The sequence below is a fragment of the Dasypus novemcinctus genome, chromosome 3, assembly GCF_030445035.2.
Source record: "Dasypus novemcinctus isolate mDasNov1 chromosome 3, mDasNov1.1.hap2, whole genome shotgun sequence".
In the NCBI taxonomy this organism is placed as follows: domain Eukaryota; kingdom Metazoa; phylum Chordata; class Mammalia; order Cingulata; family Dasypodidae; genus Dasypus; species Dasypus novemcinctus.
The window spans coordinates 3,957,487-3,971,259 of record NC_080675.1 but is presented as its reverse complement, the minus strand read 5'-3'; the positions used below and the strand labels follow the sequence as shown (position 1 = coordinate 3,971,259).

Genomic DNA, 13,773 nt, shown 5'->3' with positions numbered 1-13,773 from the left:
TTACATTCAAAAGATATATAAACTTCTGTTTAGCAGCTACCCATAGGAACCCTTCCTTTGCAGAGGAGAAAAGCTTTCTTGCCGAGTCTTAACTTAGACCTGTTCTGCTCATGCTCTCTGGGTTGGTTCTGCAGAAGACTGGCAAAGCCCCGGCAGCAGTGCCAGCCAGAGGGAAGGAGACCCTGGCAGGTGTGGCGATACCTGGAGCCGGGGACCCTCTGGGCTGCCCCCTTCACCACCACTGGGGAGCAGCTGAGGAAGGAAGAGGCCTTGTCCCCAGGGCCTCCAGCTGTTGGGCCCAGAATTTTAAAAGTATCTCTTAGTTGCAAAGATAAAAATGGCTGCTTCCTTGAAGACTGTTTCTTAATTCCTGATGATATCCTCCTTTTGCTGTAACATATTGCCTGCTGGTTTTCAGCCTTTTACACAAACTGAAAGAAATACATCAAGAAACTTTAAAAATCTGCAATTTGTAAATACTAAAACTTTGACTTATTCCTTTTTTCATAGTATAATTAATGGATTTGCCTTACCACTAAAAGAAGAGCACAAGATTTTCTTATTGAAGGTGTTATTACCGCTGCACAAAGTGAAGTCCCTGAGTGTCTACCACCCACAGGTAACGCGACCATGTCAGGGACACCTGGGGCCCCCCTGGCACGAGCTGTGCTCACGCAGGCGCTGCTGATGCGAGGCGCTGAGCCCAGGCTTCCACCGGGGGCGTTTCCTTGTCTCACGGTGTTATTTTGTTTAGGTAACGGGGTTCTGAAGGTAATTGAAGGGAAAGAGGGTGAAGAGGAGTCCCTGGGAGATGGTCAGAAAAATCTCTGGAATACAGAATTTCTAAATTTAAGCAGAGGAGGGAGTACCTGGCTATGAAAGGAGTCAGGGAGGCTCCTTGGAAGAAAGTTTTTAACCTTCTGAATTTAAAATCTCATACCTTAAAGTAAAAAAAAGTCCATATGTCCATGGCCCGTGGGAAAGTTAAAAAAAAAAAAAAAGTGGGGTTTTAAAACCTTGCAGAAACCTGAACCAGTTATATTGAAAAATTGGCCAGTAAGTTACTAAGCAGTTCACTGGCTGCATTTCCCTGGGAAGATTGGTTTTCCTTCCCTCTTAACTGTACGTGTAGACAGAGCCTACGCTGTGCTGACTGCAGCCCCCGAAGGGCTCCACCTCCAGCTCCTGTCAGTGTGTTTCCCTTAGTGGGAGCGTGTCCTGGGGCCTGCCCCCGAGCAGCTCGCATGAGCTCATGCCCCAGGACCCACGAGCCCCCCACCCCTGGGGACGTGTGCAGCACAGGGCAGTTACCAAGGTGGGTTCCCTAGTGGAGCCTGATGGCGCTGGCTTCGAGTTCTTCCTGCTGCTGTTCGTGGCAGTGCCTGCGCACCCAGTTCATTAAGTAGTCCAGAGATCACACATGGAACCAGGTCTGAATTTGACTTTTCCCAGCTGTAGATTACGTGTCCATTACAACCTCCAAAAGGACAGCAAGAAAAGTACCCGGGCTTGGGCTGACTTGTGGGGTTGGTCTAAAGACTGTTTACCTTTCTGATCTGTTGGCATCAAGCTCATGAGGCCCCTGTCGAGAGCCCCCAGGGGAGCCCACGCCGAGGGGGGGCACACCGTGGGGGCAGGTGCTACTGGCCAAGGCCCAGTCTCCCTACGAGCAGCATCTTGAGCTCCTCCTAGGAGGAAGCTACACGTGATGTTAGAAGGAAGAGCAGCGTTTCCGTTCTACAGTGAGCTGTTAACCCTTTTCTCTCCCCTTCCTTTTTAGCTGGCATACTGTGTAGTCCAGTTTTTAGAAAAGGACAGCACCCTCACCGAGCCAGTAAGTACATGCTCCCTGTGCAGGTTCCTGATTTTGGCGGCAGCACACCTTGCGAAACATGGGTTTGCTGGATGGAAGCATAGCACCATGTCTCCTGTGCCGAATTCCATTAAAATGGCTTTCTCGTTTTAAGTCACAGTCCTAGTAAATAGACTAGTTTCATTCATGTTATAGGTTGGTTGGTTGCTTGGTTGCTTGGTTTCTTTTACGAGGTACTGGGGATTGAACCCGGACCTCGTACATGGGAAGCAGGCAACCACTGAGATTCATCTGCCCCCATGTTAGGGTTTTTTAAAGTTTCATGATTTTAATTAAAATTTTCTTTATTGCAGTGATTATTCTAAGCATTCACTTTACTCCTTTCACTCAAAGCACTTGAATGGTTATATACACTAAATCATGTGCATTTACTGATCTCCCACTCGTTGGTTTGACAGCACACTTCAGTTCAGGGGATCATAGTGAGGGCTTGCACTATAGAGGTTTGATTTTCTGGAAAATTCTTTCCACCTTAGAGTGTTACTGTTTTGAGATTCTTGCCTCATTCAGTGTTTGGGTTTGTGATTTCTGATTTTCTTGGCACTTTATTAAAAATAAAAAAGCTGTTAAAATCCCGAATAGTCCATTCAGGCATGTCAGGTGCCAGTTTCAACTTTCAAGTACAGCTTAAAATACTGTTAGAAAAGAAAAGGTAGGCATTGCTATTTCTTTCTCCTTTTTTTTAAACTGCCAGGGCTGGGAATTGAACCTGGGACCTCGCATTTCAGAAGCTGGTGTTCAATTGCTTGAGCCACATCTGCTCCCATGTTATTCTTTTCTATCCCTTGAGCTATTGTTCACCATTTGCCTGTGAGATTGTCGTTTTTATATTGAAAATACATGAGAAAGTCTTTTTTTTTTTTTTTTAAGATTGGTTTATTTTTATTTATTTATTTCTCTCCCTCCCCCCGCCCCAGTTGTCTCTTCTCTGTGTCTGTTTGCTGCGTGTTCTTTGTCCACTTCTGTTGTCAGCGGCACAGGAATAATCTGTTTCTTTTTTTCTTGCATCATCTTGTTGTGTCAGCTCTCCCTGTGTGCAGCGCCATTCCTGGGCAGGCTGAACTTTGTTTTGCCCTGGGCGGCTCTCCTTATGGGGCACACTCCTTGCGTGTGGGGCTCCCCTACACGGGGGACACCCCTGTGTGGCACGGCACTCTTTGTGCACATCAACACTGTGCATGGGCCAGCTGCACACGGGTCAAGGAGGCCCGGGGTTTGAACCGCGGACCTCCCATGTGGTAGACGGACACCCTAACCTCTGGGCTAAGTCCGCTTCCCGAGAAAGTCTTAATACTGAGTTCCTGGGTTAAGCCGCCTTTTAGTTTTTAAGGTGTAGTCCCCTTCTCACCTACCAGATTCACACAGATCAGGAAGAGCCTCCGTTTACTCCCTCAGCTGCTGGTAGCAAAGGGGGAGCACCTCAGAGGCTGGGTGCCTTCTCCCCTGGCCAGCCCCCGCCCACTGTGGCCTCAGCTGTGTGGGGTGCTGGTAACAAGGCCCTTGCCCAGTGGAGTGAGGGTGTGTGAGTATATCTTCCTTGACACACTTAGAGGCATATTTAGGTGCAAAAAAATGAGATGGTGTTAGAGAAGCCTATTTTGGGATTTTCTTATATATACATTGTCTTCACTGGTGACACATCCTAATTCCTCTGTGATTTGAAAGTGAAAGCTTTTATTAGAGATAGTAGTACATAAAGAAGTTCTAAAACAGTCCCCATCTTGCTTCTTCTCAATGAAAGGGAAAGAAATATATAGAAGGAGAGAAAAAGTATGCCAATTTTCTTGTTTGGTTTTTCCCTGTGCACATTTCTCATATTCCCTGCAGTAGATTAAAGAGTTTACCAAACGTTACAGTGCATTTACGTAGGCTAACACTTCCCCAAATGATATGCTGCATTTACCTGGACTAACGCTCCCCCAGCAGGTCACCTAGGCCCTCTAGCAGCTCTCTCCCATCGCAGGCTGCTTGGCAGAGCCACAGTCTTGACCCTTCTCCAATAGGAGCTCAGTGAGTGGGTTCCACCAGATTCATGTTCTGCCTGAAAGTATTGTGAAAGCTGATAATGTTAACTAATGTTATTAAATTCCCACTAACATAATGCATAATAAAACTAGTAGAACTTTGCCTGAGTTAGTTTCTAATTGCAGTTATCTAAAAGAAGACTAGTGATGGTGTGCAGGCTTCGATTGGGTCCTCACAGCTTAACTGTTAAATGGAGATTTATGACTTGGCACTGGCACGAAGAAGCTTTAAATCCCCAAACCCCCAGGCCCCAGTATTCCCACCGTAATCACTGCATTTCGTCACTGCGCACAGTGCTGTCTCGGCTGTAGAAAGCAGCTATGATTCTCTGTACGTTAAAACCCTTCAGACCCTTGTCTCAGTGAATTCATCCCTTTGAAATGCGTAGATTAGAAAACTGCAAAGGCCATTTGATGCTCTTTCAGCGCAGGCTGCACGTGGCGCTGAGAGCAGGTGGACACCTGCTCCCTGCAGAGAAGGAACACCCGAGGCGTCTTGGGGCCTGGCCAGAAGGGCTCCTGAGACCATGTGGCCAGAAAGACCAGCGCGTCAGGGCATTGGAAATGCCACCTGTTTAAACACCAAGGTTAGGGGTGCTTGTTGCCCACCTTAGAAAGCCATTCTCAAGTGGTGTACCTGCCTAAGAGCTTTCTGGGCACATCAGACATGAACACGTCTGCTGTAGGCTGAGTGGCTTGTCACCTAGCTCACAGAGGCACACACACGCCCTCCTCAACCATGGCTGGGCAGGAACTTTCCTGTGTCAGGACGTAGGGGTGAGTGGGGTGGGAAGCCCTGACACCTGCTCCCTAGAAGGCAAGTCTGGGCTACGGCCTAGCACCACCTGTCTTCCCAGGGAGCTGGCAGTTCATCCAGAGGAAACCTCAGTACCTCACGCTGTACCTGAGAGCCATCCGTCCCCTGGGATTAGGATTCCCTGAGCAGAACCCCTCTTCTGAGAATGCCGTTGCATTCCAAAGCAGCTGGAACAGTTGAGTATTGATCAAAACTCATTCCATAGTATAAAAACTAAGGCCAGGGAAGCGGACTTGGCCCAGTGGTTAGGGCATCTGTCTACCACATGGGAGGTCCGCGGTTCAAGCCCCGGGCCTCCTTGACCCGTGTGGAGCTGGCCATGCGCAGTGCTGATGTGCGCAAGGAGTGCCCTGCCACACAGGGTGTCCCCCGCGTAGGGGAGCCCCACGCGCAAGGAGTGCACCCTGAAAGGAGAGCCACCCAGCGGGAAAGAACGTGCAGCCTGCCCAGGAATGGCGCCGCACACACGAGAGCTGACACAGCAAGATGACACAACAAAAAGAAACACGGATTCCCATACCACTGACAACAACAGAAACGGACAAAGAACACGCAGTGAATAGACAGAGAACAGACAACTGGGGCGAGCGGGGGGAAAGGGGAGAGACATAAATCTTAAAAAAAAAGGCCAACGTATGAACCTGATGCCAGAAATAACCTTTTCAGAGACACTGAATCACCAAATCAGTTGTGTTCTCTGGCTCACAAGTGAATTTCTAGGAACTAAATTGCATTGGCTGAAGGAAGAGGCAAGACCCTGTACCCACAGCAAGGTTGGTGCTCGGTAAGCTGTAAACGTGTGGTAGACCATTCTGAGCGAAAACAGGAGGAAGTCATTGAATGATGCACTTTAAAGACCATTGTGCTTTGAATTTTTAAGTCAGGCTTCAAATTGGGAGCATTTTTTTTCAATAATGTTTGAAGTTTATTTTATAAAGTGTACTAGAAAAGATTATCCAGGATACTGAGTGCCAAAAGCGTTGGAATAGAATTGTTCTCAGTGGATATTTTTTAAATGCCTGCCTTCATTTTTTGTTTTGTTTTTTTAAAAGATTTATTTTTATTTCTTTCTCTTCCCCACCCCCCCCACCCCACCCCCCGTTGTCTGCTCTCTGTGTCCGTTTGTTGTGTGTTCTGTATCCACTTGCATTCTTGTCAGCGGCACTGGGACTCTGTCTTTTTTTGTTTCGTCATCTTGCTGTGTCAGCTCTCCATGTGTGCTTTTTTCACATGGGGTGGCTCTCCTTACAGGGCACACTCCTTGTGTGTGAGGCTCCCCTACACAGGGGACACCCCTGCGTGTCACGGCACTCCTTGTGCGCATCGGCACTGTGCGTGGGCCAGCTCCACAGGGGTCAGGAGGCCCTGGGTTTGAACCCTGGACCTCCCGTGTGGTAGGAGGACGCTCTATCAGTTGAGCCAAATCCACTTCCCCCACCTTAGTTTTTAACCACTGTAGTGGCTCAGAGAGTGACTCGCTCAGCAGAGTGTCAGGGTGGTCTGCCAAGCACAGGCGCCAGGTGAGAACCTAAGCTCGTGGTGGTCTCGCAGCAGTCCTGTTGGTGGCCCTACAGTGGGCACAGTGGTTCCCTGACACCACCGGACCCTGCCCAACAGCTGATTTAAAGTTGGGTTGCAGCTGTACAGTTGTGTGCAGGCATGTCTATGTGTATATGTGTGCTTCTGTACAATGATAGGTGCTTGTGCATGTGCAAGTGTGCGCTCCAGGAATGCTAATCTATTAATCTGCAGTGAGTCAACCCAGCATTTTGAGTGGACAGTATTGTACTAGTATGACAGTTGTAGGAAGTTTGAAACTGCAGGAACGTATAAAGGAAAAAAAGTAAAGTGGAAACCCCTTTCTAGCAGGGTGACTTGGGCAAGGTACTGAGCTTCCCAGCCCCGCTGGTGGCAGGGGCAGGCCTGGTGACAGCCGCTGTCTACACCCACAGGGGCCAAGCCCTGCTCAGCAGCTCTGTGAGCATGACCCTCACGACAGCCCCAAGAAGGGGTGCTGTGCTCCATGCTTCCACAAGGGCGCTGGGAGGACCCCCTCGCACACACAAGGGATAGAGCAGCCCGCTTCCCATCACCTTCTGTGGTTTTATTTTTTTTGTTACACAGTTGGAAACACTGTGTGACAGCCAGTTAATCTGAGAAAAAAATGGACCATGTGTCTCCCACAATTTCAGAACTGGCTCTTTCCACTCAACAGTGTGTTGGAGTCACACACACTCTGTCTTCTCAAGTGGTGCTATTCTCTCAAAACACTGCCAAATGCTTGTGTCTCCCTTTGTGGTAGAGCATTTTTAATTTATTCTTACTGAAGTGGTGGTTAGTCAGAGTGGCTTGTGGGATATAAAACTGTGGTTCTACAGTAGATACAGATACCACGTATTTCTCTAGTTATACATTACTCTATTTTACGGTATGGGAAGCTGATGTAGCACCAGTACTTGGTTGAGTGCCTGCTTCCCATGTGCGAGGTCCTGGGCTCAATTTCCAGTACCTCCTAAAAAGAAGTCCTGATTTACTGAATCCCCATGCCTTCCGCAGGGAGAAAACCATCTTCTTCCACTGCCCTGCAGTGGGGCATCCTTCACGAATACAGCCTTATTTGTCCCTGGGTGTTGGAGCATTGGGCGTCACTGTGTGTTTCTTTTTGTAGGTGGTAATGGCACTGCTCAAATACTGGCCAAAGACTCACAGTCCAAAAGAAGTAATGTTCTTAAATGAATTAGAAGAAATTTTAGATGTTATTGAACCATCAGAATTTGTCAAGATCATGGAGCCTCTTTTCAGGCAGTTAGCCAAGTGTGTTTCCAGTCCACATTTCCAGGTACGTGGGGTCTGGAAAGACCATCAAATGATTTCAGAAAGTTCATTTTGGAAATGTTGACTTAACCCTTTGGCTGGTCATGTTTTGCTTCTTATGTAATTTAAAGGTAACATTCAAGTTTTTACTTGCAAAGTCTACTTTTAATTCTATAAAATGTAGTTTAGCGTCTTGTCGCCACCACTGAAAGCATGCTTTTCAGTTAGTATTTAAAAATAGCTGCTCCCAGGAAACCAATGTGCCTCAAGTGATGGGCTCCCGTCTACCATTTGGGAGGTCCAGGGTTCGATTCCCGGGGCCTCCTGGTGAAGGTAAGCTGGCCCAAGTGGAAGGCGGCACTGCAAGATGGAGCAACAAAGAGAGACACAGAGGAGAGACGATGAGAGATGCAGCGAACCAGGGAGCTGAGGTGGTGCAAGAGAATGATCACTCCTTCCCACTCCAGAAGGTCCCAGGATCAGTTCCCAGTGCTGCCTAAAGAGAAGACAAGCAGACACAGAACACAGAGCAAGTAGACACAGAGCAGACAACAGGGGGGTGGGTGGGTGTGGTTGGATAAATAAATATTTTTTAAAAGGTAATAGAGCATAAAAAAAAAAAGCTACCCTGTAAAGCTTTTTTTTGTCTTGTGCTCAGTATGCTCCCTGATATGGAAAACCTTGCCTTCCACAACTGAGTACCCACAGCTAATACAGAACCGTTTGACCTGAAGTTCTCTTCCTTGACCAGCTCCTGCATTTCGGGCACCCCGTATGAACTCCTATCCTCCCGTGTCAGCACTGGCTCCCTGCACAGGAGGCCTGCCGCGGCCCTCTCCACCAGCTCCCCCAGCCCCTCCTTAGCCCTGCAGGCAGGCACCTTTCCAGCGCCCCCCCTGCGGGAGGCGGTGCCGAGCCCCTGCCCCGGCTCACTCGGAGCGGCCTCTGAGCTGGGTAAGGCCTGGGCACAGCGTGAGCCTCCTGGAGGTCACCCTGGCAGAAGAGAGAGGGCGATAGCCTGACCGGGAGGGCACTGCCTGGGAGGGGTCCCCGTGCTCCCACCATGCGTCTGGAGCAGCTTTTCTGAGAGCTTGCTGATCCCGAAAAGGCCACGAGGACAAGGGACCTCCAGATTGAGCCTTGGGGGCGTGACGAAGAGGTCATTGAAACCAGCAGAATTAAGACAAGAAAGCACAGCCAGTGAGGGAGAAGTAAGGAATTCAGTTGGGCCGGCACGGGGCACACCTGTCGGGCCCCAGTGGTGCATCCTGCAGGGCAGGTGCCAGGTTCTGTGGTTGGGAGTTCAGTACAATACACCACTCACTAACATCCAGGAGAGGGACTTGGAGAAATGCCTGCTGTCATCTGGAAACTGTGAGAGCCGCAGCCCAGGCGCCAGAGGGTGGAGCGGCACGGCGGGTTTCCTGGACTTGAGCATCAGAAAGAGCTGTTGCTGTGCGCGGCGCCGCAGCATCCATGAGAAGACACTGACAAGTGAATCCGAGCATGTCATTTAATACCAGCACGTGGCAGGAAAACGAGTGATTCCAGGTGGGAGGAGAGGTCAGAGTGCGCCTCCCAAGCCTCCCGGCCCTTCCGGCTGCCGGGCTCCCAAATCCAGGGCAGGGCGGGGATTGGGAGGCGCCGGATGGCGCTGGAGGCTGCCTTGACAGGGCCTTCTGTGCCCCTCGCACACTGGTTCCCCTCCTGGCATCTGCTCCTCGGTGTGCTCCAGCATCCTTTCCAAACGTGTGTGGGCCAGTTCACTCCTAATTTTTAGGTTTTAGATTTTTTTGAATTTCAGATTTGTTTGCCATCAAAATTTGCTGTTTAAAACGCAAACCCTTTAAATATCTTAAACTTCCATTTTCTGATTTAGTCTTGAAGTATTACCTCCCAAACACATTAGTGGGCCAGTATCTGCTTTGTACAATACAAGGTATCGAACTGTTAGATAAGAACTGCTTACCTGAGGAGCCCCTGATGCTCACTGCTTTAGAAATCCATGCTGGGCCTTCTTGGAGCTGTCCTTTCCCCTGCCCTTCTGTTTCATCACTCCTTTCTGCAAAGCTCGTCCAGCTCACCTCCTCCGTGAAGTCTTCCTGGTTCCTGAGCCTGCCCTGACTCAGCTCCTCTCCCATCGCATCCCCTCTGCACGGCAGGGTTGTGGCCTGGCACACCCCACTGGCACCTCCAAATCTCTCGGTCTCCCCACTGGTTGGGAGCTTCTGGGGCAGAAGCATTCTCCCTCTGCTCAGCATCTTCTGTGCTGCTGTTTGCTGTGACCATCGTTTCTAGGTGTGGCGCCTGCTCTCAGGACTGCCCCGGATGTTGAGGTGGTTCCTGTGTGTGTGCACGTGCCGAGGAACACAAGTGTGCCAGAGGCCTTGGCTGTCGGGCCTGGTGGAGGGGTCGAAGGCGTCACAAGTCCAGTCTTGCAGCTTTCTGTGTGTTTGAAATTTTCAGTAATAAAAGTGGGGAAAGCCTTTCATGGTTTTTTGTCACGCCCAGAGTAAAGGCCCAGATGCCTCCACGGCCATGCCGCCGGCCCCGAGGGCGTGCTCGGCCTCAGCGGCCCCACCCCTCTCCCCCCTGTGTGTCCTGGTCGCTGCTGCTGGGCCCCATGCTGTCCCGAGGTGCTGTGAGCTCTCACTTGCCATGATGAGCTCCCTGGCCCGCTGTTGCCAGCAGAAGCCACACCCCACACTGCTGTATCCCACAACCCCTTCCCGCGGCTGTGCGCCCTTCAGCGGGCCAGCTTCTGGCGAGTTGACTTGGTCACCTGCCGTCTGCCTCCTCCCCCAAGCATGGGCTCACAGGGCACAGGTAGAGGCTCGCCCACGGCCATGGAGTGCGGGCTTACGCAGGGTAGAGGCTCGCCAGCAGCTGTGGAGCCCAGGGCGGCCCTCACAGCCTCAATACCTGACCAGGACCCAGCGCGATGGGTGTTGAGTGAAGGGAGAAGTGAGCAGGGGTGTCTCGCTGCCCAGGAGGGCGGCTTGCCTCGTGTCAGAAGTCCTGCAAGGCCATGCACATAGCGAGCATTCTGGACTTGGAGAAGGGTGCCTGCTGCACCACAGGACAGTGGGTCATCCTGCCAGCAGGTGTGACGGAAAACCTGGGGCTGGGAGTGGGCAGGCGTGTCCAGTCCCAGAGCGGTCGTGCGCGTGTCTTGCAGGTGGCCGAGCGAGCCCTGTACTACTGGAACAACGAGTACATCATGAGCCTCATCAGCGACAACGCCGCCAGGATCCTGCCCATCATGTTCCCCTCCCTGTACCGCAACTCCAAGACGCACTGGAACAAGTAAGCGCTGGTGCCGGCTGCTCTCAGTGCTGGGCTGCTGGCATTCCAGAGCAGCTCGAAACCCGAATTTTATTATCACCTAGAAAAACCATGTTTCCCTTCTTTGTGGACTTAAAATTAAGTCGATGTAGGTTATGCCTGTGATGGTTTATTCTGCCACTTTATGCCATTTCAAGACGAATATGGGGGCACGTTTGTACCCACTGGCCCGACTTAGTGTCTCTGTGCCTCTTCGAAAGTCCCTTCCAGAGGAGTCAGGGGTCGCTGCAAAGGTCGAGGGTCTCAGGCCTTCTCCCACCCCCTGAGAGAGGCCCCAAGATACCCTCTGCAGCCCCTGCCTAGAGAAGGAAAGACGGCAAGGGGCCCAGAACAGACTCCAGAGCCTCCACACTTGTCTCCTGGTGGTCCTTTTATTTAACGAGGATGCGTTTATTGATTTGCAGAGTGAGTCTTCTGTGTACAAAAGCTCGCAGTAAGCTTGCAGTCGGGCCGTGCTGTTTGTATACTGAATTGGTCCTGAAGGCATTTGAACAAGCACAGGCGTGGGGTTCCGCCTCCTCCCCCGTTCATCCCTCTCCTGCCTGTGATGGAGTCGCTAGAGCGAGTTTAAAGCAGGAGGAGCGGAGCGGCTCGCCGTCCTGCCCCATTGTACAAGGAGACCCCGCCCGCGCAGCCCCGCGGCTGGTTAGGGGGGCGCTGCCTCCGGGGCAGCACTCTGGCCGGTGCTGTGCAGACCCCACTGCGTGGCTGAGCCCCACTCCACCCACTCACCAGGCCGCCCACCTCAGGCTCAGCCCTGCTGCCTGAGGCGCTGGGGTGCCGGGCCCCCAGTGGGGTGGAGCCACCCGGCCAGCGCAGGTTGAGGCTCCGGCTCTGGAGTCACCCTTCCCTCCGCGGCACGCCAGCTGTCTGGCCGAGACAGGGCAGGTCACTTCGCCGTGTCCTCATCTGGAAAATGAAGAGCATAATGGCATCCACCTATTGTTGGAAAGATTGAGATACTGTCATGAAGGGCTTTGCTTGGCAGCACCCTTCACCTTTCAAAGGTGACAGTAAACTTGTGTGCGTGCGTGTAAAGTACCTGGCCCCTAATGGGCTTAGTAGGTGGCCGCCTTCAGGTTTGTGGTCGTGGGGCCAGTGGGTGCCCATAGAGCCACAGGGGAAGAAAACGCAGCCGCAGCCTTGGTCGTAGCCAGAGGAGAGTGGCCATGGTCATGGGTGCCGCTGCCGGTGCCCTTTCCTCTGGAGTTCTCGTCGTCTCTGCGAGCTCAAGAGGTGGTAAGAGCCCCGAGGGCGCCGTCCTTCCTCTCTGCTCCAAGTGGACGCGAAAGGTCGCCCTGATAAGGGAGTGGCTGCTCAGCCCTTCCCGTTGCAGAGAACAAAACATTCTCTAACATGTTTTCTAAATATAATTGGTTCTTTACAGAGTGGATTAAAAAGTTGTTGTGATTTGAGAATTGTTTTCATTAAGCTTGTTTCATGGTAATTTCACTTTTTCCTTTCAGAACTCTACTGTGGCATTATTAAAATTAACTCTTCTATCCTCAGTGAATAAAATTGAAAGGAGACTGAAGTTTATGGGAAATAAAATGCTTCTGTTCTTGTCCTGTATCTAATTAAGTTTGTCTTAATTATATTTGCCCAAGTTCCAGTGTTTTTACTCCATTTCTGAGTTGGGTGGCTCTGGCTGCCGTGACCAGGACGGTGTGGGGAGGCCCGAGCGCACCAGGAGAGCAGCTGGAGGGCGTGCGCCCAGAGTGGCGCTGAGGGACAGGCGCAAGGGCAGGCTCTCAAAACCCGGGAAGATGAGGGGTGTCAGCCTCTGGAAGTGCCCCCATCAGTTTGCAGAGAAAATGGGAGAAGGGTAAGAGGCCAGGGATCCTGAGTTCAACGTGAAGCTTTATTTCTAGGACGATACACGGCTTGATATACAATGCGCTGAAACTCTTCATGGAGATGAACCAAAAACTGTTTGATGACTGCACTCAACAGTTCAAAGCAGAGAAACTGAAGTAAGTACCTCCTTTAAAAAGTTCCTGTTTAAGGGTGGTTTTTTTCCCCCTTAATTCTGAATAAGCCTCTTCCATGGTTTTATCCTAAAAAGTTCTTCACTTTTAAGCAAAGCTGGACCCCTCAGACTTGAAAGCAGGTTAAAGCTTTATGGTGAGAACTCATCCTAGGAGACTTCCTCTGCGAAGTCACCTCTTCTCTCCCTTGTGCTGCTGGTTTTAGCTTTGCAGAAGGCACGTTCATAGTCAAGAATTTAACATTCAGAACTTCCACCTCCTCCAGGCCGCCACAGGCTGGAATGGGCAGTGATTTTCATGTTTAGAAGGCAGGAATTTGCATTATATCCAGCAGGTTCATATGCGGGAGCCAGAGCCTTCACCTTAGCCTAGTGTTGTTCTTTTCCATCAGTGCGCACAAGCATGGGGATGCCACAGGCAGGCCCTGCGCCCTTGGCGTTGCACATTTCCGGCCTACACACGTCAGGGAGGGTCTGCGTGCCACAGCGCCTGCCCCAGGTCATGCACGGCGTTCGCTGTGGATGAGCTGGTCACCACCTCGCATGCTCACGGCAGGCATGAACCGCTGGGCGGGATTTTCTCCTTCACTTCTCACTTGAAGCTGGCCAAGGTGGAGAAGCCGTGAGAGAGTGTAACTCAGAGTGCTGTGCGCGTCAGGCATGTCAGCAGCTGTCGTTTTTTCTCTTATCTCACCAAGGGGCCAGGACCGGTGCACAGTCTCTAGCAGTGAATAGAACAAGCAAAAATCCTCCTTGTCAAGTTTATATCCTGAGTGTGGGAAGAGAAAGACAGTCAGATACAAATAAGTGAAGCAGAGAGGCTGGAGGCTGGTGTGTCAAGTAGGCAAGGGCCCAAGGAGGCGTGGGGGGCATGTCTGTGAATCTCCAAGCTCCATAGTCCATTCTCACTGCA

The 13,773-nt window shown here is 51.1% G+C and overlaps 1 protein-coding gene across 5 annotated transcripts in view; it reads left to right on the top strand.

Moving 5' to 3' along the window:
* The window catches only part of PPP2R5C (protein phosphatase 2 regulatory subunit B'gamma), a 183,281-nt gene that overhangs the window by 155,770 nt on the left and 13,738 nt on the right, over nt 1-13,773 (top strand). For all 5 annotated transcript variants that reach the window (XM_058291566.2, XM_058291558.1, XM_058291578.1 and 2 more), the window contains 5 exons: nt 511-619; nt 1,781-1,834; nt 7,383-7,553; nt 10,707-10,834; nt 12,745-12,846. In XM_058291566.2, the coding sequence (XP_058147549.1) occupies nt 511-619; nt 1,781-1,834; nt 7,383-7,553; nt 10,707-10,834; nt 12,745-12,846 (564 nt within the window). The remainder of the gene's footprint in view (nt 1-510; nt 620-1,780; nt 1,835-7,382; nt 7,554-10,706; nt 10,835-12,744; nt 12,847-13,773) is intronic.